The following is a 24,162-nucleotide window of genomic DNA, read 5'->3' as shown; positions in this document are numbered from 1 at the left end:
GCTTCCACTGTCCATCCGCTTCCTTGCCTGGTGCGAGTGAAGCATGCACAAGAGACTGAATTAAATACCCTTTATACACAGCAACAGGCACTGTGAGGAGGGGACGCGTGGGGCTGCAGTAGGCTGGCAAGAGGAGCATGTGCCCATAGTCTGGCCCACAGGCTTCATCCTGCTCCGGCTTGGGGCCAGAGTGACTCTGCCATGTCCCCGCTGCCCAACTGGGGGGTGGGGGTAGAGCAGGCTGAGCCACGCCTGCCCAGGGGGGCTAAACCCAGCACAGGACAGGGGTGTTGTGTGCCAGGGGCTGCAGCTGCTGACTGCCAGGCACTAGGGCCTGGAGCCCAGCACCTGATGCAGGATCTGCACCTCTGGCTGAGCAGGGTGGGCTCCTTCAGGGGCAGGGTGGAGGATACAGCCCCTCTCATGCAATAGCATTACAAGGAGCAGGGGTAGGGCCCGGCCCAGCCCTTTTCCTGGCCTCTGCCCTCGAGCCAGGGTCCAGAGCTGTGTGACAGACCAAAGGGCCAGGGCAAGGGTTTCTTGGATGAGCCCCAGGCGGGAGAGCTTTGCCCACAGTGGTCACGCATAAGCAGCGTGCGTCTGGGCCAGGAGCCCCAAAGGCGACAAGGGCCACTAAGGGAAGTGACTGGAGGCACTCCTGGCATGTGGCAGCGCTGTGGCCAGAGATGCTCCCAGCAAGCACCAGAGCTCAGCAGCTGCAGCCCCGCACTGGGGCTGTTCCACGCCAGCGGCAGCACCGGGCATAAGAGCAGCTCCCTGTGCTCATGTCCAGTGCAGCCCCTGGTGCCAAGACCTGTGTGCTCAGCCCCTCGCTCTGCCACGGTCTCCAGCAGCACGGGCAATTCCCGGGCAGTCCTGGTGCCGGGAGAGCCAGGAGATGAGCCCGCCCATCCATCACGGTGTCAGCTCCACCAGCCACGCACTCCTGGCAGCCCTGGGGCAGCACTGCTGCCCCTACAGCACCGTGGTCTGGGAGCTCACGATGCCAGCGTCCTTGGCCAGGGTGGCGAACACACCCTGCTGCTGCAGCAGCGCCTCGGGGCTGTCGAACTCAGCGATGCGGCCAGCCTGCAGCACCAGCACCCTGCGGGCAGGCGGAGATGGGCTGGGGCTCAGGCGGCCACGCAGGGCCAGGGACTCCCAGATGCCAGAGGGGCTGCATTATGTCCTGGGGTTGCAGCCCAGTGCTGGGAGCCACTGTCCCAGAGCAGCGCCTCTGTGCTCTGCTGATGGGCAAGGCTTGCCAGTGACACCCCCACCCCGCCCAGCAAACCCCGCCGGGGGCGAGGAGGACTGCCCTGCCACCCCCAGCACCTCTGGGCTGAGCAGCCTCATGCCGTCATGAAGGGCTGTTGCTGACTACAGCCCCTGCCCACCCCCAGCTGCTACTTGCAGTGGTGCACGTGGTGTATGCGTGGTCCCTGCCCCCACTTGGGACAATGAGGGGTGCATACAGCACCCCTCCTCCCTTGACCCATGCTGGCTACAGGGGTGTTTCCAGTGCATCCCTTGACTGTGGCTGGCTGTGGGGGTGCAGGCAGCCCCCTGCACACACCTGTGGCTGTCCATGATGGTATGCAGGCGGTGGGCGACGGTCAGCACAGTGCAGCCTGCAAACTCACTGCGGATGGTGCTCTGGATGAGCTGGTCCGTCTCCAGGTCCACGGCAGCCGTGGCCTCATCCAGCACAAGGATCTTGGACTTCCGCAACAAAGCCCGGGCCAGGCACAGCAGCTGCCGCTGCCCCACGCTGTGGGGGGGGAGTCCGTGGTCACAGGGGCCTAGGCTGGGTGGCGCGAAAGGGACATGCGGAGCCCACTGACCTGAGGTTCTCGCCAGCCTCGCTGACGGGGTGGGCCAGCCCCTCAGGCAGCGCCTCCACGTGCGGCTTCAGGTGAGCCAGCTCCAGCGCCCGCCACAGCTCTGCCTCTGAGTACCGCTCGAAAGGGTCCAGGTTCAGGCGCAGTGTCCCTGAAAACAGCACCGGGTCCTGCCGGGACAGCCCAGGGGCCATTACTCACGGGGCGGAGAGGTAGGGGTGTTGCCTGGGCCACGCGCATGGCTGCCCCTGGCTCTGTCCTGCGCTTCCTCCCCTGCTCTGCCATGGCCTGGGCCCTGCTGCCGCTGAGCAGCCCCAGGGCCAGGTGGGGCAAGAAGTGGGGCCGAGCACAGGGGTCTCGGTGGCCGGGCCCCAGGTGACGCCCAGGGCAGGAGCCGCAGCTCAGTGGGGCTGGGTATGGGGTCGGGCGGGGAAGAGCCAGGACCCCGGGACTCTTCTGCCCACGGAGCCATGTCCAACCCAGGGGCGCCCCCCACTCCCCCGGGCACGGGGCCTGCAGGAAGCCCTGGGGCAGAGGCGCAGGTCCAGCACCCATGAGTGCGGGTGGGGACAAGCACACCTGGGGGATGATGGTGAGGTGCTGGCGCAGGTCGTGGAGACCGATGGTGGCGATGTCCACGCCATCGATGAGGATGCGCCCACCTGCTGCCTCCAGGATGCGGAAGAGGCAGTTGGTGAGCGAGGACTTCCCTGCTCCAGTCCGGCCCACCACCCCCACCTGTGGGGACAGCCGGTCAGATGTGCCGCACTGCGATGGGCCCTGCATACCCATCCCCACCGGTAACCAGCCCTGGGCCTTGGCCCTGCCGGCCGCCTCCGGGGATGGTACCCAGCCTGTAGCCCCAGGCCCATCCTTCCCTACTCTTGGTTCAGGGGGTGCTGCTGGCGCAGGGTGAGCCGTCTGCAAGCCCATGCCCATGGGCCCAGGCCAGGCAGCATCTGCCCATGGTGATGGCCTCTGACAGGCCTCCCCTGACCCTGCTCTGCCCGGCTGGACAGCAGGACCCACACCCCCACCATTGCCCCGGGCAGGGTCGCAGGCAGCCCGGCTGGGGAGATGGGGCTCCGACCTTCTCATTGCCAACAACTTCACAGGTGATGCCCTGCAGCACCAGCTCCAGCTCGGGCCGGTACCGCACCCTGTAGTCGATGAACTGGATCTCGCCCCGGCTGGGCCAACCAGGGGGTGGGCGCTGCTCCGTCACCCATGGGGCCTAGTGAGGACAGAGCGGGTGTGAGGGAGGGCGTGTGCAGGATGGCCGGGTAGCGGTGTACATGGGCGCCCTGCACCGAGCAGCAACGGGACCATGGCCAGCAGAGAAATGCCCCCGGTGCCCCCTAGACCCAGCCCCCGGCCCCATCTCACCTCGTTCGCCACCTCTATGTACTCATGCACACGCTCCACAGCCACGATGTTGGTCTCCAGCTCCGATGTCATCCGCACCAGCCAGTTCAGCGTCTGGGTGATCTGCGCAGCGGAGCCTCACACTGGGGGTCCCAACAGCGGCCCAGACCCCTCCCTCCCCCAGGGCCTAAACAGGAGACCAACCCCCCCCAACACCGCACAGCCCCGGCCCCATCACACCCAGGGCATTGATCCTACCTGATCCCCTGCACCCCACCCAGGGGACCCCATGGCACGTGGGAGCAGCCTGTCCTGCGCCCCTTGCTGTGGGGGACCAGCTCCAGCCTGGTGCCACCTGCCCTCACATCCCAGCCATGCCAGCAGCCTCAGTAGGGCCCAGCCCGGAGTGCAGCTGCCCAGCCCTGTCTGCCCCATGATTGGCAGGGTCCCCCAGAGTGCAACCCATCCCCCCCAATATTGGGCACAGGGACTCACGTTGAGGGCTGAGGACACGGAGAGCCCCACAATGCCGCTGTCCAGTGAGTCCCGTGTGATCACAGCCAGGAGCGCGGCGAAGAAAACCACCAGGTTGCCCACAAACTCCAGGCGGATGGCCAGCCACCTGCATGGGGGCGGGTTCAGGGAAGGGAGTGAGTGCATGTCTTGGCAAAGACCTGGCACAGTTGTGACAAGTGCGGGCCCTTTACCTGAGCCTGATACTAAGGGACAGATATCAAGTACAGAGGAGGGGCAGGGGCAAAGGGCTATAGTTGCATTTCAAAGGAAACCTGCAAGAGAAGAGAGTCTGGAAGACCTGAGAAAAGGCACAGGCATCCGTGCCCTGTCCTCTAGCAGCTCCCGGCATGCACCCAAAACACCTAGGTATCTCAGTGCAGCCTTCCCCTTCTCTGGGAAGTCTCCAGCAGGGCCCAAGCCCAGCAGCCAAAGTTGCCAGTCCAAGCCCCTCTCCCCATAGCAGTGCCTGCGCTCCACACACCGAGATGACTGAGGTTCGACCCCCATGCCCAGCAGCGCCAGCCCTGATATAGCCTGGAGCATCCGCCGGTTCAACAGGGCTCCGTGTAGCTGAAAGGCCAGGAGGGCACCCGCTCCCAGCATGGCCGCCAAGGGCCTCGGCCTCAGGCGGGACCCACCACTGCCCTGTGGGGACCGCCGGTCCTGGTGGCTGGAGCCAGCTGGGGGATGGGGCAGGGCGTCCTCACCGGTTGGAAATGATCCAGGAGTAGACGCTCTTCTGGTTGATGTCCATGATGGCCTCGTTGTGCTGCAGGAACCGCTGCTGGTGCTGGTAGGCTCTGATCACCGGCAGCCCCGACACCGTCTCGCTGAAGTGGGAGTAGATGGGTGACCGCGTGACTGAGTCCAGGCGCCGCAGCTGCCGCGACGTGGAGACATAGAAGCGCTGGGGGCAGAGGCTCCGTCACTGCCGCCCCCGGTCACTGCCCAGAGTCCGTCCCTCTGCCCGGCGGCTGCAGCACGGGCTGGGCTGACAGACGTGCACAGCCCAGCGCAGGGGGTAAGCGGGCGCCTGGCCCCGCGGATCCCAGCCCCACCCCAGCGCTCACCTGCACAAAGAAGTAGAAGAGGGCCAGGGGGATGACGATGAGGGTGAAGAAGGGGGTGGCCAGGCAGATCATGAGCAGCGTGCTGACAATGCCTAGCAGGCAGGCCAGCCAGCCACGGAAGGACATTGGGATGGTCTCGTCCACGGTGAAGATGTCCTGGGGGGAAACAGTGGAGGCAGCTGGTGAAAACAGGAGAGGGCCTTGTACCGCCCAAGGGAACCGCCCCCGAAAGCGCTCTGACTCCCAGCCTGGGCTGCAACTGGGACCGTGGGACACAGGCAGCAGGGAAACTGAGGCAGAGGGCAGGGGCCTGTAGAGTCCTACTGTGAGCAGCTTCGGGGCGTTGTGCCTTCCTCTGCCTGTGGCCCTGGCTCCCTGTGGCTCCGCGGCGCGTGGCCCTCACCTTGGCAAACCTGTTGACGATGCGGCCGGTGGGCGTGGTGTCGAAGAAGCTCATGGGCACACGCAGGATGTTGCTGAGCAGCTGCTGGTGCAGCACCCGGGAGGCCTGGATGGCGCCATGGGCCATGAGGATGATTCCCACCAGCAGGAAGGTGGCTGGGCACCGGCACAGGTAGGTCAGCACCGAGCGCTGTGGGCCTGGCCCACAACCCCCTTCCCACCAGGGCATTCAGGGACCCTTTGGCACCAGCGCCGCGCCCCGCCCCCCGCAGCACAACGGGAGGCCCCAGCCTGGCTGGCTCCCCCAGCCCAAATCATCAGGAGCAGCTTCACCTCATCAAGGGATCCTAGAGCCGCGGGGCTGGAAGGGACCCACAGCTAGTCCAGCCCTGCCTGACGCAGGATCAGCCCTGTTCAAATCACCTTAGGCAAATCCATCATCTAACACAACTACCCGCAACCCTGGCACGCTGCAGACCTAACACCCGAACCTGGGAAAGCAGGGGCCGCAGTGGCCAACGTCCTGCTCCTATGAACTGCTGTCAGCACAGGCGCCAGAGAGTCCAGGCCCAGGCCGCAGAGGAAGGCTGCAGCCTTGGGCTGGGCAATCTGCCGCCCCCTCCTCAGCCGCCCACGGCCCCCGGCTCACCTTGCGCCATGCCCAGTGCCCCGAAGATCCCGATGCGCAGGTCACGCTGGGCCGCAGGGTAGGTCTGGTTCTGGTAGTGTAGGGCGTCGTTGGTCCAGTCGCTGAGCCACAGGTTGCAACCCATGAAGGCCGTGTACTGCACCACGTACGACAGGAACACGCAGACCGAGAAGCCCCAGCCGATGGCCCGCAGGTACTGCATGTACACGGACAGCTTCACCTGCCGGCAGCACAGCCCGTCACCACTGGCACGGCCTGGGACCCCAGACCCCTGCACCATCACAGCAGCCCCCTTTCGCACGGGTTGCAGGGCAACAATGGCGTCAGCCCTTCCCTGGGACCAAGCAGCAGGGATCCCGCTGCCCCCACCCCTCCACCGGCCACGTGGCCCTGCCTCACCTTGCCACTCTCCATGGCCTCCTTCTCAATCAGGCGCTGGCCCCTCAGCTCCTCGCCTGGCTCCCGCCCCTTCGGGCCCCGCTGGCCCACTGGCACCACCCTCCGCTGGGACTGGGTGCTGCCGGTGCTGATGCTGCCATGGGGGGACCGTGCCCGTGAGAGATGGGGCAGCTGCTTGGGGTGCGCCCCCAGCCCCAGCCCTGCCCCTTGTACCCTCAGCCCTAGCTCTAGCCTACCCCTCACACCGCCGGTCCCAGCCCTGCCTCTCACGTCCTGCTCCTGTGTCCCCAGCACACTGCCCTTTCCAGCAGCCCCAGGGGCAGAGCTGCCAGGGCCTCCTCGAGGGCCGGCAGTGCTAATGAAGGGACTGCGGGCAGGCCCCCACCTGCGACTGAAGCGTCGGATGCTGGCCTCTCTCTTGAGGGTCAAGGTCACCACATCGGTGGGCACCTCCTCTGCGCTGGTCTCGAGCGCCTCACCAGCCTCCTCCTCCTCCTCGCCAGCCCCTGCTGCAGCACCAGCCACAGGCCCAGGGGTCGGGGAGGGTCCCTGCTCCTGCGGCACCCCCCGCCAAGCAACCCCAGCCACGCCACACACCCAGCACCAGCACGCAGCTGGGAAGGAGGGTGAGGACTGGTGCCCTCCCTGTCCCCCCGGGCACCAGCCCCAGACACAGCAGGGAAGATGCCCGGCACATGTGGGGCCAGGCAGCGCCACTATGACTCATATCAGCTGGAAAGGCCAACCCCACGGAGGGGGTGCTCAGCCCCTGCCCCGGGGCCCCTTCCCCACCCCCAGAGCCCGGGGCGTGCTCAGCACAGAGCAGGGCCCCGGTGCGGGTCTGCAACGGCCCCTTCGGGCACGAGACGCGCATTCACTCCCCTGCCGCCTGCGTCCACCCGTGCCACTCACCTGGGGCCTGTCCCTCAGGCTCGCACTGCTCCTGGCCCCCATAGGTGCTCAGGTACTGGGCGAAGGCCCCCCCACTGGCCAGCAGGGCCCCATAGGAGCCATGCTCAGACACTGCGCCGCCCACCAGCACCACGATCTTGTCTGCGTGTGGCAGGAAGCTGATGCTGTGGGTCACCAGGATCCGGGTCTGCAGCAGACAAAGTGCCAAGGCTGCAGAGGCCCCCGGCATGGAGACCAGGCACCCCCACCACTCCTACCCCATCAAGGGCCACAGACAGCCCTTGGCCTCCCTGGCCCCATTGGCTTCCTCCCCAGATATCCCCTCTTCCACTCCCAGCCCAGTTCTGGCCCCGGGCTCCCCTGCCCACACTTGCTGCCCCCCATGGCTGCAGGCCCACAGGCCCCTTGTTGCCCCAGCCTCAGCCCCCCACCTTGTCCCTGAGCAGCCCCGAGGGGCCCAGCACGTGCTCAAAGAGGTGCTTCCCCACGTGGGCGTCCACGGCGGAGAGGGGGTCATCCAGGAGGTAGATGTCGGCCTCACTGTACACGGCCCGGGCCAGGCTGACCCGCTGCTTCTGGCCCCCACTCAGGTTGATGCCCTGGAGGGGGAGCAACATCTGTAACCCCCCCAGGTCCCGAGCTCCTGATACAGAGAAGCAGAGAGCGTCCGAAGCATTGCCCGCTCCCAGCCCCACCAGGGGCCAGGCACCACGAGCCCCTGGGCTCACACCTAGCCCCTCCGTGCACCCACCACCCCGGGTGGCCGGCTAGATACCTTCTCCCCAATCTCAGTCAGGTCTCTGGCTGGTAGCAGCTCCAGGTCAGGCAGGAGGGCGCAGGCCTGCAGGACCTGCTGGTACCGGGCCTCATCCAGTGCCGACCCGAAGAGGATGTTGTCCTTCAGCGTGGCGTTCTGGATCCACGCCTGCTGTGGCACGTAGGCCAGGGAGCCCTGCGGTGGGGCAGGCACCGCTGGCGATCAAGGCCTTTTGGCACCAGTCTGCTGGGGAGGCGCCTGCCCATGGCCACGCTGCCACAGTGTGCCATGGCCACCGGGGAGCTAGGCCCAGGATGGCAGGAGCAGGGCGCTGTGTGCAGGGAGCCCCGGGCTGGGGGCAGAGGACAGGGCTACAAGCCGGGGCAGGCCCCACGGCTGGGTGAGCAGGGGCAGGTCAGGACGGAGGTACGTGGCTGCAGTGCCGGTGAACTGGCCCCGTCTCAGGCTGGCGCTGGGAGGTCTGCTGCGGCTGCCCGGTCCCGAGACATCCCCTCAGGGCCCTGCCGGCGCCGTGCCCGGGGCTGCCTCACCTGGATGTTGATGTGCCCGTGGACGTTCTCCATCTCACCCAGCATGGCGGACACCAGCGAGGACTTCCCAGAGCCCACGGCCCCCACCACGGCCACCAGGCATCCTGGCGCCACATCCAGGGTCACTCTGCAGGGCGAGAGGCCGGCAGGTGTGGGGCACTGGGTGGGTGCCCAAGACCCCTCCGCTCCGGCACCGGCACGACCCAGGCCCCCCTGCAGCTCACTCACCTGCTGACTGCTGGGCCAGCGTCCTGGTCCCAGGTGAAGGAGGCCTCAGAGAATTGCACCGCACTGCCTGCCAAGGGAATGGGCAGTACTCAGGGACGGGGCAGCTCCCCCCTTCAGCCCCATGGTGCCTCCAGTGGGTGAGCCTCCTGCCCCAGGCCCCCGCACACCCGGACAGGCTCTGCAGACACCAGGAGGACCCGCAAGCCCTGCCGTGCTCCCGGGGCTGTTCGGTTACCGGCAATGGGGTCGTGTCGTATGGCTGAGGTGTCCAGGTCGTCGCCCCCCAGGTACCGCTCCAGCCGCTCGGCAGACACGCTGGTCTAGGGGAGCAGGGTGGGCGTCAGATAACCAGACCCGAGCCGGGTGGTGAGTCCTGGGCATGCGGCTCTGCTCCCAGGGCCCCACAACGGGCTATGCTGGGGTGTGGGGGGGCATGCCCGTGGGCAGCACGGGGGTCTCCGCAGTTCCCCGCAGCATGAGCTGATCTCAGAGGCAACAGCAGGGCATGACCCTGTGAACCCCCGCCTGAGTCCTGAGCTCCCCGCAGCTTTGGTCCTGGGGCTGAACCTCCTGCTCTGGGCACTAAGCCCACAGGCTGCAGGGGCCACGAGACACGTGCAAGGCTCAAGCAGCAGGTTTTGGCCTGCCCTGCCCCACCTGCACCAAGGTGGAGATGACCATGGGGAAGATGGCCAGGGGGAAGCGCAGCACATTGAAGAGCGAGATGGAGGTGAAGGCCTTCTGTGCATCCAGCATGTTGCTCTCGTCCATCAGAACAAAGACGGCGAAGCTGGCCACGGAGACCTGAAGGCAGGGGCATGAGATGGGGACCCACGCAGCCGGTGTGTACTCACACTCCACTCCCACCCCGTCCCTTGCCCCAGCCCTACTCCTCACTCCAAGGGCATCCCTGTCCTCCCCCAGGGCAGCCCTGGGCAGTGTGGCCCCCGGGCCCTCACCAGGAAGGGAGCACAGGTGAAGATGAAGAAGGACACGGCCTGCAGGTAGCTAAAGTGCAGCAGCCCCTTCAGCTCCCGTGCCCGGATGCCTCCGACCCGGCGCTCGAACGACGGCTCCCAGGCGAAGAGTTTCAGGATCTGAGAGACGCCTGTGTCAGCCTGTCCTGGCCTCAGCCCCCACACCCCACGGCACCCTCCAGCCCTGGCACTGCTCCTTCACCAGATGCCCCAAGCAGGCAGCTCAGACCATGCCCCCAGGCCACTGCCCCCAGACCCGCAACAGCCCGGGCTGTGTGGGCAGTTCATGGCAGAGAAAGCCCCACAGCTACTTGCCCATGTGGTCTGAGCTGTGCTAGGAGGAAGGCAGGGAGGGGCAGCTGGCGTGGCCCCAGGGGCTGGGGAGCTCAGGTCCAGCCCCTTCCTCACCTTGACCCCACTGAGGATCTCAGTCATGATTTTCATGCGCTCGTCCTTGTTCTTCATGTTCTTCATCTGCAGAGAGATGTCGGAGCTGGCAGAGAGCAGGGACAGCGGCAGGGGCAGGGGCAGGGGCAGGGGCAGGGGCTAGGTTGGGGGTTGGGGCAGGAGCCAGGAGTCAAGGGCTGGGGCTGGGGTGGGAATTGGGGCAGGGGCTGGGAAGGGGCCCAGGAAGCCAGACCAGGGAGCAGGCTGCCTGGCCAGAGACCTGAATGGCTCTGGCCTTGGTGGCCAGGACGGCATTGATGGGGATGAGCAGCACCATGACGCCAACCCCAGCCAGCACGGCGGGGCCCAGCTCAGCCCAGAGGAAGGCGATGGAGAGGGCAATCTGCAGCGGGGATGACCACAGCTGGTGCACGAAGTTGGTCAGATCCATGAAGCGCTGGGCATCGACCGACATCAGGTTCACTGTCTCCCCCACTGTGGACTCCTTGCGTGTGGTGTTGGAGACGGTGAGTGCCTGGGGCCAGAGAGCACGGTCACGGAGGGTGTTGGGAGACTGAGCCCCTGCCCGCCCCAGGCACGGGAGCCAAGCAGGACGTGGCAGGTGGCACCATGGCGGGTGCATAGGTCTCAGGCTGGGGTCCTGGCCCTACTCCTGAGGGGATCCCCACGGTGCATCCAGCTGCATGGCCCACCTCCCCCACAGGGCAGAGGGCCCAGAGCCCAGGATCGGGGTGACGGGAGACGGAGAGGGCTCCGGTGCCACCGGGACCCACCCACCTTCTTGTAGACAGCAGCCATGAGGGCAGTGCGCACGCTTAAGCCCAGGCTGAAGCACAGCTGGAAGTACTGCTGCAGGCAGAAGGACTGGGCCAGCGCCGCCACGAACAGCAGCACTGCATACAGGTAGCCCTGCCAGGCGAAGGCCCCCGGGTCTGCCACGAAGGCGATCAGCACCCTGGCAGCACAGCCATGGAGAGAGCAGCTCAGCCCTGGACCAGGAGACAGCTCCCAGGTCACCCATGGTCCCGGGGTGCCCAGCCCTGCCCGAGTCCAGGCCCCCAGGAGGCCTCACCCTGCCCCCCAAATCAGGGGCCTCATGGCTGCATCAGCACCAGGGCGGGTGCAGAGCATGAGCCCCCCCAGACTCACTTCAGCAGCTGGGGGCTGGCGAAGACCAGCAGGTCGTGCACCAGCTTGAAGACCACCGAGCACAGGAGGTTGCCCGAGAAGGTTCGGATCAGCACCTTGAAGAGCCAGCGCCGGGGGAAGTCCCCGCGGGGGTCCGCCGCCCCTGGCTGCTTCCTCCTGTTCCTCCGCGGCTTCTCCTCCTGCGCAGGGATGGATGGGGCTCACCATCCCCCACTGGGTCATTGCCCACGGGACCCTGCAGGACCCCTCCTCTGCCCCACTCTGACACCCACTCAGGGAGTTCCACCCGCTCACACGTTCCCTGTCCTGGGGTCAGATGGGTGCAATTCAAGCTAGCCCTGGATCAAAGGAAGGGCAGAGGGGGGGCTGTGGTGTAGACACCCACACAGTCAGATGGGTCGCCAACCGGCTGGAGGGCCGCACCCAGAGGGTGGTGGTGGATGGGTCCTTCTCAACCTGGAAGGACGTGGGCAGTGGGGCTCCACAGGGCTTGGTCCTCAGGCCCGCACTGTTCAACATCTTCATCAGTGATTTGGATGAGGGGTTAAAAAGCACCCTGTTCAAATTTGCTGATGACACTAAGATGTGGGGGGACGTGGGCACACTGGAAGGATGCAACAGGCTACAATCAGACCTAGACAGGTTACAAGGGTGGGCGGAAGAGAATAGGATGGGTTTCAACACAGACAAGTGCAAGGTGATGCACCTCGGGAGGAGCAACCGGCACCATACCTACAAGTTAGGGAACTCCCCTCTTGTCAGCATGGAGGCGGAAAAGGATCTGGGGGTCATCATTGACTCCAAGATGAACATGGGCCGGCAGTGTGGGGACGCGGTCAGGAAGGCCAACCGCACCTTGGCATGCATCCACAGATGCATCTCGAGCAGGTCCAGGGGGGTGATCCTCCCCCTCTGTGCGGCACTGGTCAGGCCGCAGTTGGAGGACTGCGTCCAGCTCTGGGCACCGCACTTCAGGAGGGATGTGGACAGCATGGAGAGGGTCCAGAGGAGGCCACTCGCATGGGCAGGGGGCAGCAGGGCAGGCCCTATGGGGAGAGGCGACGGGACCTGAACCTGTTCAGCCTCCACAAGAGGAGGCTGAGGGGGATCTAGTGGCCTGTTACAAACTAGTCCGGGGGGATCAGCAGGCACTGGGGGAGTCACTGTTCCCCCGAGCACCGCCAGGAGTGACCAGGAATAGTGATCACAAGCTGGCGGAGGGTAGGTTTAGGTTAGATATCAGGAGGCGTGACTTCACGGTCAGGGCGGCTAGGGTCTGGAACCAACTTCCAAGAGAAGTGGTGCAGGCTCCTACCCTGGGGGTGTTTAACAGGAGGTTAGATGAACATCTTGCTGGGGTCGATTGACCCCAGTACTCTTTCCTGCCATGGCAGGGGGTCGGACTCGATGATCCGCTCAGGTCCCTTCCGACCCTAGAAACTATGAAACTATGAATGGGTCTTGGGAGGCGGACAGGGCGGCAGGCAATCGGTGCTCCCCATGGTCACGCCAGGGCCCCTTGGCTGGCTCCTGGCTGGGGCAGGGGAGAACAGGTGGTGCATTGCCAGCCTCTGCAGCTGCAGCACAGCAGGGCAGGACATGGCTCAACTCAGGGCAGGGTGAGGAGGGGAGCTGGGGGGAGCAAACTCGGGGAACGGGGTCCCTTCAGCCCCCGCCTTGCTGTGCTGTGCTGGGAGGGGAGGGGGACAAGGTGCCCTGGTCTGAGCTCCACCCCGGTGCAGCTGAGGGCATTACCAGCACCAGGACGTCACGGCTCTGGGCCGGGGCCAGCCCGTTGCTGTGCACGGGACGGTTCCTGCGGCGGTGTCGTCGGTGCTCCAGCGCCCGCCGGGCCCGCCGCAGCTCGGCCTGCATGTGCCGCTCAAAGGCTGTGGAGACTGGCTGTGTCCGGTCCTTGTCCCGCAGCTCCCACAGGTCCTCCATCTCCAGGGGCTTGCGGTGCCCCTTCCACACCATCCTGGCCCAGAGGGTTCAGTCAGCTCTGCCAGCTGCCCTGGGCCCTCACCCCATGCCCACGCCCCCGCCCACCATACCCCAACCACCCCCGTTCTGCCGCTCATCTCACGTTGTGCCCCCAGGTCTTGTCTGGTGAGAGACTGTCAGTCACAACTCCCTGCAGACCTTCTCTTCACTGTTTAGTGCTGTGCAAACCCGTCTCCTGTCCCCGCTTTTCTAAACCAACCAGGCCTGACTCCGTTAGTCTCTTCTCCTGTGCAAGCCCCTCCCTACCGCTACAAATCCTCCTTGTTGCCCTTCTCTAGTTCTTCTATGTCCTTTGGGAGGCACAGGACCAGAGCGGGGTGCAGCCTTCAAGGTGTGGAGACACCACATGGCCCCAGCAGTGCCCTGGCCCAGCCCTGCCCCGTGTCCCACGTACCTGCTGTACCAGCTGAAGGTGATGGCGCTCAGGAAGGAGGCCGTGACCTCGGGGTTCTAGGGCACAAGGACAAGGGGTGTCTGTCCCCTGAGCTGGCCACTGTGCAGGGGTTCAGGGAGCTGGCTCTGGCCCCATCATGCCATGCGGGCACCAGCCCAACCAGTCTCAGGACTCAGCAGGATGCAGGCCGGGAGCCCTTTCTCCACTCTGGGAACTGCTCTGCAGAGCCCGCAGAATAGCGCCAGGGTCTCCCATGGACTCAGCCCTCTGTCCCCAGCCCTGGCTGCCTGTGGGGCTCCCCAGCAGGTTCCCCGCAGCACCCAGGGCCTCACCTTCCTGGCAGCCTCAGCAGTTTCAGGGGCCACGTCGGAGAAGGTGGAGGTGACAGTGAGGAGCAGCTGAAGCCCGTAGGAGAGGAGGAAGAGGCTGAACCGTGGCACGTCAGGGACAGGACCCTGTGGGAGGGAGACATCCAGGAGCTGCCCGGGCTGCCTCAAAGCGAAGCCCAGACACCAGCTCAACCCGTCGACCAGAACAGGAGTGGGGCCAGATCCCACAAAGGCAGCTGGTGTCTGGGGCAGCAGCAGAACACAACACCCTGCACCCGACCGCCCTTCCTGTGGCAGCGGTGGCTGGGCCCTGGCCTGTCCTTCCCGTCCCCGCCCGGACCCAAGTGCGAGGGCCTGGTGGGAACAGGGGAGCCGGACACCCTGGCCTGTCTGGAGCAGGAGCAAGGAAGGGATTCCCCAGGGGCCAAGCTGGGAGCACAGATGTCCTGCAGGACCTGACCTGCAGCGCCCTCCGGATCAGCGTCTGGAGCGGGAAGATGCTGCACAGCAGGGAGAGCGTCCAGAAGAGGAAGAGCAGCCCACAGTCCCTGCGCAGGCAGCGGCGCCGGGCATCGTGCAGCAGCAGCACCAGGACCTGGCGGGGGGGCAGCAGGGGAGGGGCAGAACCCCAGGGCTCCACTGAGCAAGGGTTAAACACAGGGTCCAGTGCCCACAGCCCCGGGATCAGGACCTGAAGCCTCCTCTCCAGAGTGTGATTGGAGCAGCAGCACCTTCCTGAGTTTGCAGGGAGCCCGTGCCCCATTCTTGTCACCCCTGCCCCTGAAGGAGGCAGGTCCCAGTCCAAACCCAAGAGGCAGAGCCCTTCGCCCATGCATGGTGGGAACCCACAACCACAGGGGTGTCCTGGGGCCACCCAGTGCTCCGACCCCCTGCGGCAGGCAGGGAGCTCCTACCCAGGTCAGCGCGTACAGCACGGGGTTTGTGTAGTGCACAGCGGGGCTCTGGCCGGCCGGGCCCGGACCCCCAAAGTCCTCTGCCAGCGTGAAGGCCAGCTCAGTCACAGCCGTGAGCAGGAGCAGCCCAGTCAGTGTCTGTGGGGGAAGAGCTGTCAGCAGCCCCCAGCCCCAGCCCCGCAAGCTACCCAGGCCGTGGGGTCCGGCAGCAGAGAGCTGCACTGTCACCAACCCTGCAACAGCCTTCAGTCCATGCCAGCCTGCTATGCCCCTGGCCGTGCCGCCCTGGACCCAGCCCCTTGCACCGCGAGGGCCCTCGGGCTGGACTGCACCTGCTTAGCCAGGTAGAGCCTGGTCCAGGAGTGCTTCTTGGCACTGGACTTGCACAGGGAGAGCAGGTGCCAGGGCGCCAGGAGCCAGAGGAAGCCCAGGGGGGCCCAGACCAGCACGGTCTGCTCGAAGCACAGCGGCAGGTCGGCGTCGGGGCGCTGCAGCAGCGAGGTGTTCTGGGGGCGGGGGATCCGGGTCACAGGGGGCAGCCGGTATCCCGGCGGTGGGGGGCGACGCTGGGGCTGTGCCGGGGTGACTGTCGTGCGGACACGGGGTCTGGACGGGGCGGGTCCCGCTGGGCTGGATGCGACTCCGCAGGTCCCCGCCCGCTCCGCGGCGCCGGGATCCGAGGCAGGTCCAGCCTGCGCGGCCCGAGCCCCGCGGCCCTCGACGGGAGAAGCCGAGCCCCGGGCGGGCCCGTGTCAGCGCGGCGCCGCGGTCCTGCGGCGGGAGGCGCCCCGGCCCTCCCCCCCCTCCCCTCCCGGCCCCGGCAGCGGGCGCGGGGCGGGCGGCCGAGCGCCGCAGGGCCCCGCCGCCCCCGGCCCGGGGCACCTCCCCCGCCGCCCCCCGGCTGGCCCGGCCGCAGGTGAGCCCCCGGGGCCGCCCCCGCCCGGCGCCGCTCACCCAGAAGACGGAGCCGCAGAAGCGGTCCAGAGCGGGCGGCATGTCGTCCGCGGCGAAAGTCCCCGCGCCCGGGCCGCGTTAATCGTTAACTCCCCGCGCCCGAGCGGCGGGGCCGGGCGGGGAGCCCCGTTTGCAGCCGCCCGGGGTTTCTAGGGGTTGGGGGTCCCCGCTCGCAGCTGCCCGGCGCTGTAGCGTATGGGGGGCCCGGCTCTGGCAGGGTGTGAGGCCGGAGCGTCCCAGCACACAACAGCTGGGCCTCGAGCCCCCCGCACTGCCCCGCCGGGAGCCCTGCAATAGCCCGGTCGGGCCGGCCGGCCGGCTCCTGCGGGCCGTGTCTGCCAGCAGTTGAGCTGAGCCCCCTCCTCGCCCACTCGCCTCCCAGGGAGCTCTGGGCTGGCACTGCAGTCCCCAGGTCCCCACATGGCCCAGACACTTCGTGCCAGCCGGCGCTGCCAGCACCCCACGCCTGGGGACCCAGTCCCTGGGGATCCTTAGAAAGGCAGGAGGAGGAGCTGGTTCCCCAGAACTGCCCCAAAATTTCTGGCAGCCACAGGGTGGGCCCTGGGGACAGTGCTGGGCACCCCCAGCCAAGGGGCAGAGCTGGGAAGGGCGGCTCCAACAGCGAGGCTGCTATCTCATGCCTCATGCGCTCAAGAAGTAGCTCAAAAGTCATTGATGATTTAATCAGCAGCAACCCCCTGTGAGCCACCAGCCGCCCAACCGGGAGGGTGCAATGTCCGGGGGGACATGAGCCAACACACACAACAGTTAATTATTAGGAGCCTGATTGATTAAACATGCTCTCCATCTCGTAAACAAACCAGCCCTGTGGCAGGCGAGGCTTGTAATGCCCTGCACGCAGCCCAGACATCCACAAGGACCCAGGGGGAGCCCAAAGCACAGACCCAGCGTGTGCTGCCCACCCTGGCTGTCCCCCTAGGGGAGCCCACGGAGCCACCATGCTCCCACCACCCTCCACCACACTGGTCCCATCCCATCTCCAGCCCAGGCCTCTCTGGGCCCTCCCCTCGTTTGACATCCCTTCTCCATCACGTCAGACCGGGCAGCTGTTCCCGTGGGGCTGAGCAGAGAGGATAGGGCCAGTGTGGTGGAGGACAGTGGGAGTCTGGTGCCCCGTGGGCTCCCCCTGGGTGGTGGCCTTGGGGGGCAGTGCAGGCAGGGGCAGTTCTTCGGGCTCCCCCCTGGAAACCTTGTGGACAGCTGGGCTGTGTGCGGGGCATCACAGGCCTAGCCTGCCGCAGGGCAGGTTGGATTACAAGATGCAAAGCAGGTTTAATCAATCCGGGCTCCTAAAAATTAACTGGTCGGTGTGCCGGCTCCTCACCCTCCAGACATTTAACCCTCCAGCTTGACATGCGAAACTCCCTCTGCCTCTGATTCTCCGTCCAGGTGGCCGATGTGGTGAAACTGCGGACCCTGAACGCCATCGCAAAGAACATCCTGTAGCAGGACAGAGACGTGCAGACCCTGGGTCCCCCCTGTCAGCGCAGGCAAAGGGATTTCAAGCTCCCGGATCCGTGGGGCAGGGAAGGGCATGGATCACGCGTGGAAACCTGCCATCTCTTCCGTGGTCTCTTGTGGGTTCACGTGGATGCCCACTCCTGGGGCTGGAGGCCGCTACTGGCCTTTGATTGTGGACCTTTCCTGGCTGCAGCACTGGCACAAACTGTCCGGCAGCCATGGGGCAGAGGGGAGGGTTATCTAATGGGGGAGTGAATTGTGCGACAGCACTGTGATGTCAAATAAACACCCCACAGCCAGCCTGTGTCACTGTGGCTCTTCCTTGCCAGGAGGGCTGGCAGCCCGGTACAAGCAGTGTCCGCTCTCCCGTGTTGTGCGACGTGGGCCCAAGCCCACGTGGTGTTTCCCTGCCTGCAAGACATCGGCTGGAGAAGTCACGTCCCCTCTGGGGTCCGCGGCACCAGGCAGGCAGCAGAGCAGGTCTCGGAGTCCGAGCGCTACAATGCGGAGACCTGTGCAGCACAAGACGGGGGCCCTGCCCTGCCCTGCCCTGCTCTGGGGACATCTCCGGACATAAGCCAGTGAACCTCCAACCTCGAGCCGCTTTCATCTGCTCCAGTAGGCTCGCCATCACCGAGCCACCTTGTGCTCGGTGTGTCCTGTTCCCAGCAGGGCAGGGCAGAGGCCTTGTCATCTGCAGGAGAGGGAAGGAGCTGCAGTACAAAGCAGCAGCCACTGCCCAAACTCCCCACAGCAAGTGGGGAAAGGTGCAGCCTCCTCGTTAGGGATGAGGCCCCCGAAGGAGGTGTGTGGCTGGTAGAGCCCTGGAAGGAGGTACTGGGTCCCTTCTGCCTTGGGATCCTGCTCTGGGAATGGTGCCTCAACAGCCCCGGTAGCGAGGACTGTCTGAGTCTGTCTGCTCCCATCCAGGCAGGCTGCGCAAGGTGCTGCAGCCCCTGCTGGAGATCACGGACCCCTCCCCCCACAGTCTCCTGAGCAGGGGGTGACCCCGTGGCCCTGTCTGGACACCCCATAACCCCAAAGTGCCTCAGGGATGGTTGTGGGTTAGGAAGGCCCATGGTTAGGGGTCAGTTCCAGCTGCAGTTCTGTTCCCTTTCTCTCTCCTAGTGGAAGCAGCTCAGCTGCCTCCAGGTCTCCCTCAGCTCAGAGCAGCCCCCAGCTTGGACACCAGCCCTTTATCCATCCAGCCTCTCCCCTTAGGGAGAAGCTCCTGCCCAGGCCACCCTCTGTTTGTGCTCCAACATGGAGCAGTGAGGAAGAGGAGGCCAGTATTGGATGCCTGCAGCTGCTTCTCCACCTCTCCCTGTCCCTGCGGTTGGTCTGTCTGCTTCTGCCGGGAGCTCCCTCCATGCACGCCCAGCTGAGAGCTCAGCAGCTCCATATGGAGGAGCCGAGATCTGGGTCGTCCAGGGTGGTCTGGCTGACATAGTATATCTGGGCTTCTGTGGCAGGGCACTGGTGGTGTGGCCACTTTAAGAGCGGAGCCAAGCAGCCAGCAGGTGCGTGATTGCAGCAGCCATTTTAGAGCCCTGGCCGCCTATATAAACAGGGCAGTTCACTGTTAGTGGCCCAGGCAGGCATGTTGGCTGGCTGTGAGGCTCCATGCAACACCCTGGTGGTAAGGGCAGGTGCTGTCGGGGATGGCTAGGAGGGTCCTGGTCCTGGGCATGACCTGAAACTGCACCTTGCCGGGAGTAGGTGCCCTGCTGGGGCTCAGTGGTGCGGGAGGCCCCAGGAAATGCCAGGCCTGTTACCACCCTGGTGAAAGGCAGGTAGGGCTTTAACCCTAGATGTTGCCTTTGGGTGGGTCATGTAACATTGGTGGTAGTTGGGGCCAGGTGTGGCTATGGCCACCTGAGCCCACCAAGGAGGAATGCCCCATGGCCTCAGTGACGGGGGCAGAGATGAGGAGCCCCAGTGAGAGGAAGCCTTTGAATGCCTGAGGCTACAGTTTGGGCCAGAGGCCAAGTAAGGGGCTCAGTCCAAGAGATAAGAGCGAGTCCTGACCCCAGTAAGCCTTCTGCTGCTGGGAGGCTGAGTGTGGGTCGAAAGTAAGAGCTAGAGTAGAGCACAATGACCTGCTGCTCCAGAGTCCCGTGAGACCCTCCAGCACCAGTTGGGGTGTGGCATGAGTGGGGGGCCACTGAGCCCTGTGGGCTGCAAGACCCTGAGGAGAGGTAGTTGGGGCCAGGCATGGCTGAGGCCACCTGAGCCCCACAGGGGAGGGAAGCCCTGCACCCCCAGTGAGGGGGTGGAAGTGAGGACCCCCAGTGGGGGGGGGACCAGAGGGCTGGGAGCCCAGTATTGTCTGAGTGTACAGAGTTGCCCCAAGAGGGACCAGGGCAAGCTTGGACCTGGCTGGGTAACTGTCTGGCCACTATCCCGGTGAGGGTTGCAGGAGAGACCCAAAAGCTGGTTGGTATGTCTGCCATCCAAGGTATGAGCTAGTTAAAGCCTATGGCCTAAGGGGCCTGCTCCACGAGGGAGCAAGGCGGTACAAGTTGTCAAGGCATGAAAGCGACCCTGTGAGAGGGGTGGAGTGCGAGAGGCCCCAGTGAGAGGAGGACAGCGTGCGCGTGCGTGCGCATGTGTGTGTGTCCTGACAACGAGGCCTAACCTTGGTCCAGCTGTAAGCCGGGAGCATTGTCATCTGGATGCCATCTGCGAGGCCTGGGCTGCAGTGTAGGGGAGGAACGGAGTTGCAGCTAGTGCCCCCTGGCATCAGGGCAAGAATGGGCAGCCTCCTGCCTTAATTAACAACTTAATTCATTAACAACAAGGCAAGGCAGGTGGGTGGCCTGCCCCAAGGCGGGTGGGGAGACTAGCACTGTGGCTAGATGGGGACCCCCCACTGCCACAGCTTCCAATAAAACCTTTTGACCAAGTCCCCCATTGGAGGCTCTTGAAGAAGCTAGGTAGTTGTGGGATCCCTGGGAAGGTCCACTTGTGGATTAGAAATTGGCTTAAAAGACAGAAACTGAAAGAGTGAGTCTAAATGGTCAATTTTCCGGGTGGAACAAAGTAAACAGCAGGGTCCCCCAGGGGTCTCGGTCCTGTTTATCTTTTCTATAAATGACCTGGAAAAGGGGGCGAGACATGGGGCGGGTCCCGGTGGAAGTAGTGTGCGAGCTAGGAGGAAGGCATGGCTTGGCAAAGTGTGGCAGAAATGGCAGGTTGGACAACACGTAGCCACTGGAGGAGATCTAGGACTTGGACCGAGCCACGGCTCACTGAGACAGATGTCACTTGTGGCATAATACGTGGCCATGAGAGCAGGGAGCAAGGTAAGATATTGCGCACTGCCGGACATCTTGCAGCCCTCGCAGTTTGCTACGGTTGCTCGGGCCTTTCCTGATGTCACAGGGCAGGTGCTGCGGCTCTGAGAACAAGACACTCACTTCACCACTGGTCCTTGGTACGGCTGAATCGCGCGTGTGGTTTTCTGGCCTGGAATATCTACTTTTGTGGTTGGTAGCTGTTCTGTAGCAGCGCCCAGCCCCTTGCGCTGCCTGCGTCCTGCTGCCTCGGCCGTGTCTGGCGTGTCAGCCACATCCGCTTGCAACCTGCTCCCCACTGCCAGGGGTTGCAGGCTGGTCACCAAAGGGCAGCCCCTTTGGCGCAGCTCGCTCACTTGGCTTTCAGTGTTAGACAAAATGGCTAAGCATTTGCTGAAGCAGGTCTCAGCCCCCCAGTACACAAGGCCGACAGACTGCCCCGGAGTCGGAGTTGGGCAAGAAACGAGCTCGTGGAGCTAAGGTGAGCCGAGTTCCTGGCATTTGGCCGCGGGCCAGCGGAGGAGTCCTTGGCCGGGGCTGGCCAGGTGCAAAAGTTGCTGTGCTGAGTAATGCAGCTCCAGATTAGTAGGTGCACCGAGTTGTGCTGATGAAGCTTTGGCTCTTAAACAAAGCTGCGCCCCTCATCCTTACGGCAAGCCAGGTGCTGGAAACCGCGCTGGCAGAACCTGCACTTCTCTCAACGAAAGTGCAGAGAAACGAGGGATGAAAGCCTGGGACAGCAACTCTTGCTCCTGGCCAGCCCCGGCCAAGGACTCCTCTGCTGGCCCACGGCCAAATGCCAGGAACTCGGCTCACCTTAGCTCCACGAGCTCGTTTCCTGTCCAACTCCGACTCCTGGGCAGCCTGTCGGCCTTGTGTACTGGGGGCTGAGACCTGCTTCAGCAAATGCTTAGCCATTTTGTCTAACACTGAAAGCCAAGTGAGTGAGCTGCGCCAAAGGGGCTGCCCTTTGGTGACCAGCCTGCAACCCCTGGCAGTGGGGAGCAGGTTGCAAGAGGATGTAGCTGACACGCCAGACGCGGCCGAGGCAGCAGGACGCAGGCAGCGCAAGGGGCTGGGCGCTGCTACAGAACAGCTACCGACCACAAAAGTAGATATTCCAGGCCAGAAAACCACACGCGCGATTCAGCCGTACCAAGGACCAGTGGTGAAGTGAGTGTCTCGTTCTCAGAGCCGCAGCACCTGCCCTGTGACATCAGGAAAGGCCCGAGCAACCGTAGCAAACTGCGAGGGCTGCAAGATGTCCGGCAGTGCGCAATATCTTACCTTGCTCCCTGCTCTCATGGCCACAAGTGACATCTGTCTCAGTGAGCCACGGCTCGGTCTAAGTCCTAGATCTCCTCCAGTGGCTACGTGTTGTCCAACCTGCCACGTCTGCCACACTTTGCCAAGCCATGCCTTCCTCTCAGCTCGCACACTACTTCTACCGGGACCCACCCTGTGTCTCGCCCCCTTTTTCCAGGTCACTTATAGGAATGATAAATAGGACCGGTCCTGACGGAGACCCCTGGGGGACCCTGCTGTCTACTTCATTCCACCCAGAAAATTGACCATTTAGACTCACTCTTTCAGTTTCTGTCTTTTAAGCCAATTTCTAATCCACAAGTGGACGTTCCTGGTGATCCTACTACTACCTAGCTTCTTCAAGAGTCTCCAATGGGGGACCTTGTCAAAAGGTTTTGTTGGAAGCCCAGATATACTATGTCAATCAGACCACCCTGGACGACCCAGATCTTGGCTCCCCCCGTATGGAGCTGCTGAGCTCTCAGCTGGGTGTGCATTGTTTCATAGTTTCTAGGGTCGGAAGAGACCTGAGCAGATCATCTAGTCCGACCCCCTGCCATGGCAGGAAAGAGTACTGGGGTCAAATGACCCGAGCAAGGTGTTCATCTAACCTCCTCTTAAACACCCCCAGGGTAGGGGCCAGCACCACTTCTCTTGGAAGCTGGGTCCAGACCCTAGCTGCCCTGACCAGGAAGTCGCGCCTCCTGATATCTAACCTAAACCTACCCTCTGCCAGCTTGTGACCGTTATTCCTGGTCACTCCTGGCAGTGCCCGGGGGAACAGGGACTCCTCCAGTGCCTGCTGGTTTTTCCCCCCCCCCCCCCCCGACTAGTTTATAACAGGCCACTAGATCCCCCTCAGCCTTCTCTTGTGGAGGCTGAACAGGTTCAGGTCCCACAGCCTGTCCTCATAGGGCCTGCCCTGTTGTCCCCTGATCATGCGAGTGGCCTCCTCTGGACCCTCTCCATGCTGTCCACATCCCTCTTGAAGTGCGGTGCCCAGAGCTGGACGCAGTCCTCCAGCTGCGGCCTGACCAGTGCCACATAGAGGGGGAGGATCACCTCTTTGGACCTGCTCGAGATGCATCTGTGGATGCATGCCAAGGTGCGGTTGGCCTTCCTGACCGCGTCCCCACACTGCCGGCCCATGTTCATCTTGGAGTCAATGATGACCCCCAGATCCTTTTCTGCCTCCGTGCTGACAAGAGGGGAGTTCCCTAACCTGTAGGTATGGTGCCGGTTGTTCCTCCCCAGGTGCATTACCTTGCACTTGTCTGTATTGAAACCCATCCTATTCTCGTCCGCCCACCCTTGTAACCTGTCTAGGTCTGATTGTAGCCTGTTGCATCCTTCTAGTGTGCCCATATCCCCCCCACATCTTGGTGTCCATCAGCAAATTGGAACAAGGTGCTTTTTACCCCCTCGTCCAAATCACTGATGAAGATGTTGAACAGTGCGGGCCTGAGGACCAAGCCTTGGGGGACCCCACTGCTCACATCCCTCCAGGTTGAACATGACCCGTCGCCACCGCCCTCTGGATGCGGCCCTCCAGCCAGTTGGTGACCCATTTGACTGTGTGGGTGTTGACACCGCAGCCCCCCCCGTTTCTGAATGAGAACGGGGTGAGAGACAGTGTCAAAAGCCTTCCGGACGTCCAGGAAGATGATGTCCACTACTACCCCTGCGTATAACGATCTGGTGATCTGATCATAAAAGGCCACCAGGTTGGTCTGACAGGACCTGCCACTGATGAACCTGTGCTGGTTGCCCCTGAGCATGCAGTCTCCTCCTGGCCCCTCCTGGATGAGTGCCAGCATAATTTTCTCAAACAGCTTGCCTAGGATCAAGGTGAAACTAACTGGCCTATAGTTTCCCGGGTCCTCCTTCCTGCCTTTTTTTGAAGATGGGGACCATGTTGGCCCTCTTCCAGTCCTCCGGTACCTCACCAGAGCACCACGAGTGCTCGTAAAGCTGTGCCAGGACTTGCAGTGACCTCGGCCAGTTCCTTTAGTACTCTAGGGTGGAGATTGTCTGGGCCAGCTGACTTGAATACGTCCAGCCCCTCCAGAAGCTCCCTAACTAAATCCTCACTAACCCGTGGCCCAGGTGTGCCTCCCCCAGGGCCCGAGGGGGGCCCAGCAGGGAGGCGGCTGTCCTGGTCCCTACTTAGGAAGACGGAGGCAAAGAAATCATTAAACATGTTAGCTTTGCCGTCTAGTGTGACAACCAAATTTCCCGATGCGTCCTGCAAGGGCCCTAC

The 24,162-nt window shown here is 64.0% G+C and overlaps 2 protein-coding genes across 6 annotated transcripts; one reads left to right on the top strand and one right to left on the bottom strand.

Annotated features, from left to right (window-relative positions):
• Window positions 1-56: 56 nt before the first annotated feature.
• ABCC2 (ATP binding cassette subfamily C member 2) lies at window positions 57-15,946 on the bottom strand. Of its 5 annotated transcripts, none has more exons than XM_090056912.1 (32): window positions 15,820-15,946; window positions 15,198-15,371; window positions 14,866-15,003; window positions 14,412-14,546; window positions 13,955-14,077; window positions 13,623-13,678; window positions 12,980-13,202; window positions 11,225-11,403; window positions 10,853-11,030; window positions 10,335-10,589; window positions 10,076-10,141; window positions 9,650-9,787; window positions 9,348-9,494; window positions 8,926-9,010; window positions 8,691-8,757; window positions 8,463-8,589; window positions 7,930-8,106; window positions 7,586-7,753; window positions 7,155-7,341; window positions 6,628-6,751; window positions 6,243-6,375; window positions 5,844-6,063; window positions 5,196-5,350; window positions 4,793-4,948; window positions 4,430-4,629; window positions 3,702-3,828; window positions 3,228-3,329; window positions 2,932-3,075; window positions 2,421-2,579; window positions 1,845-2,011; window positions 1,577-1,771; window positions 57-1,105 (listed from the first exon to the last, which is right to left on the bottom strand). In XM_090056912.1, the coding sequence occupies exons 1-32, from the start codon at window positions 15,859-15,861 to the stop codon at window positions 976-978; spliced, it is 4,677 nt and encodes a 1,558-aa protein (XP_089913038.1). In that variant the 5' UTR covers window positions 15,862-15,946; the 3' UTR covers window positions 57-975. The 5 variants fall into 5 exon arrangements, with proteins under 5 accessions (XP_089913038.1, XP_089913040.1, XP_089913039.1 ...); XM_090056914.1 differs by having other exon boundaries at window positions 4,430-4,602; XM_090056913.1 differs by having other exon boundaries at window positions 6,628-6,748.
• On the top strand, window positions 15,490-17,593 carry LOC149860237 (uncharacterized). Its single transcript, XM_090056927.1, has 2 exons — window positions 15,490-15,781; window positions 17,230-17,593. The coding sequence occupies exons 1-2, from the start codon at window positions 15,500-15,502 to the stop codon at window positions 17,284-17,286; spliced, it is 339 nt and encodes a 112-aa protein (XP_089913053.1). The 5' UTR covers window positions 15,490-15,499; the 3' UTR covers window positions 17,287-17,593.
• Window positions 17,594-24,162: the final 6,569 nt, after the last annotated feature.

This window comes from Crocodylus siamensis, chromosome 7 (assembly GCF_052110815.1).
Source record: "Crocodylus siamensis isolate JL-2025a chromosome 7, ASM5211081v1, whole genome shotgun sequence".
NCBI classification, from domain to species: Eukaryota; Metazoa; Chordata; order Crocodylia; family Crocodylidae; genus Crocodylus; species Crocodylus siamensis.
Note: the sequence above shows the minus strand (reverse complement) of the source record. Positions and strands in the feature narration are given on the sequence as shown.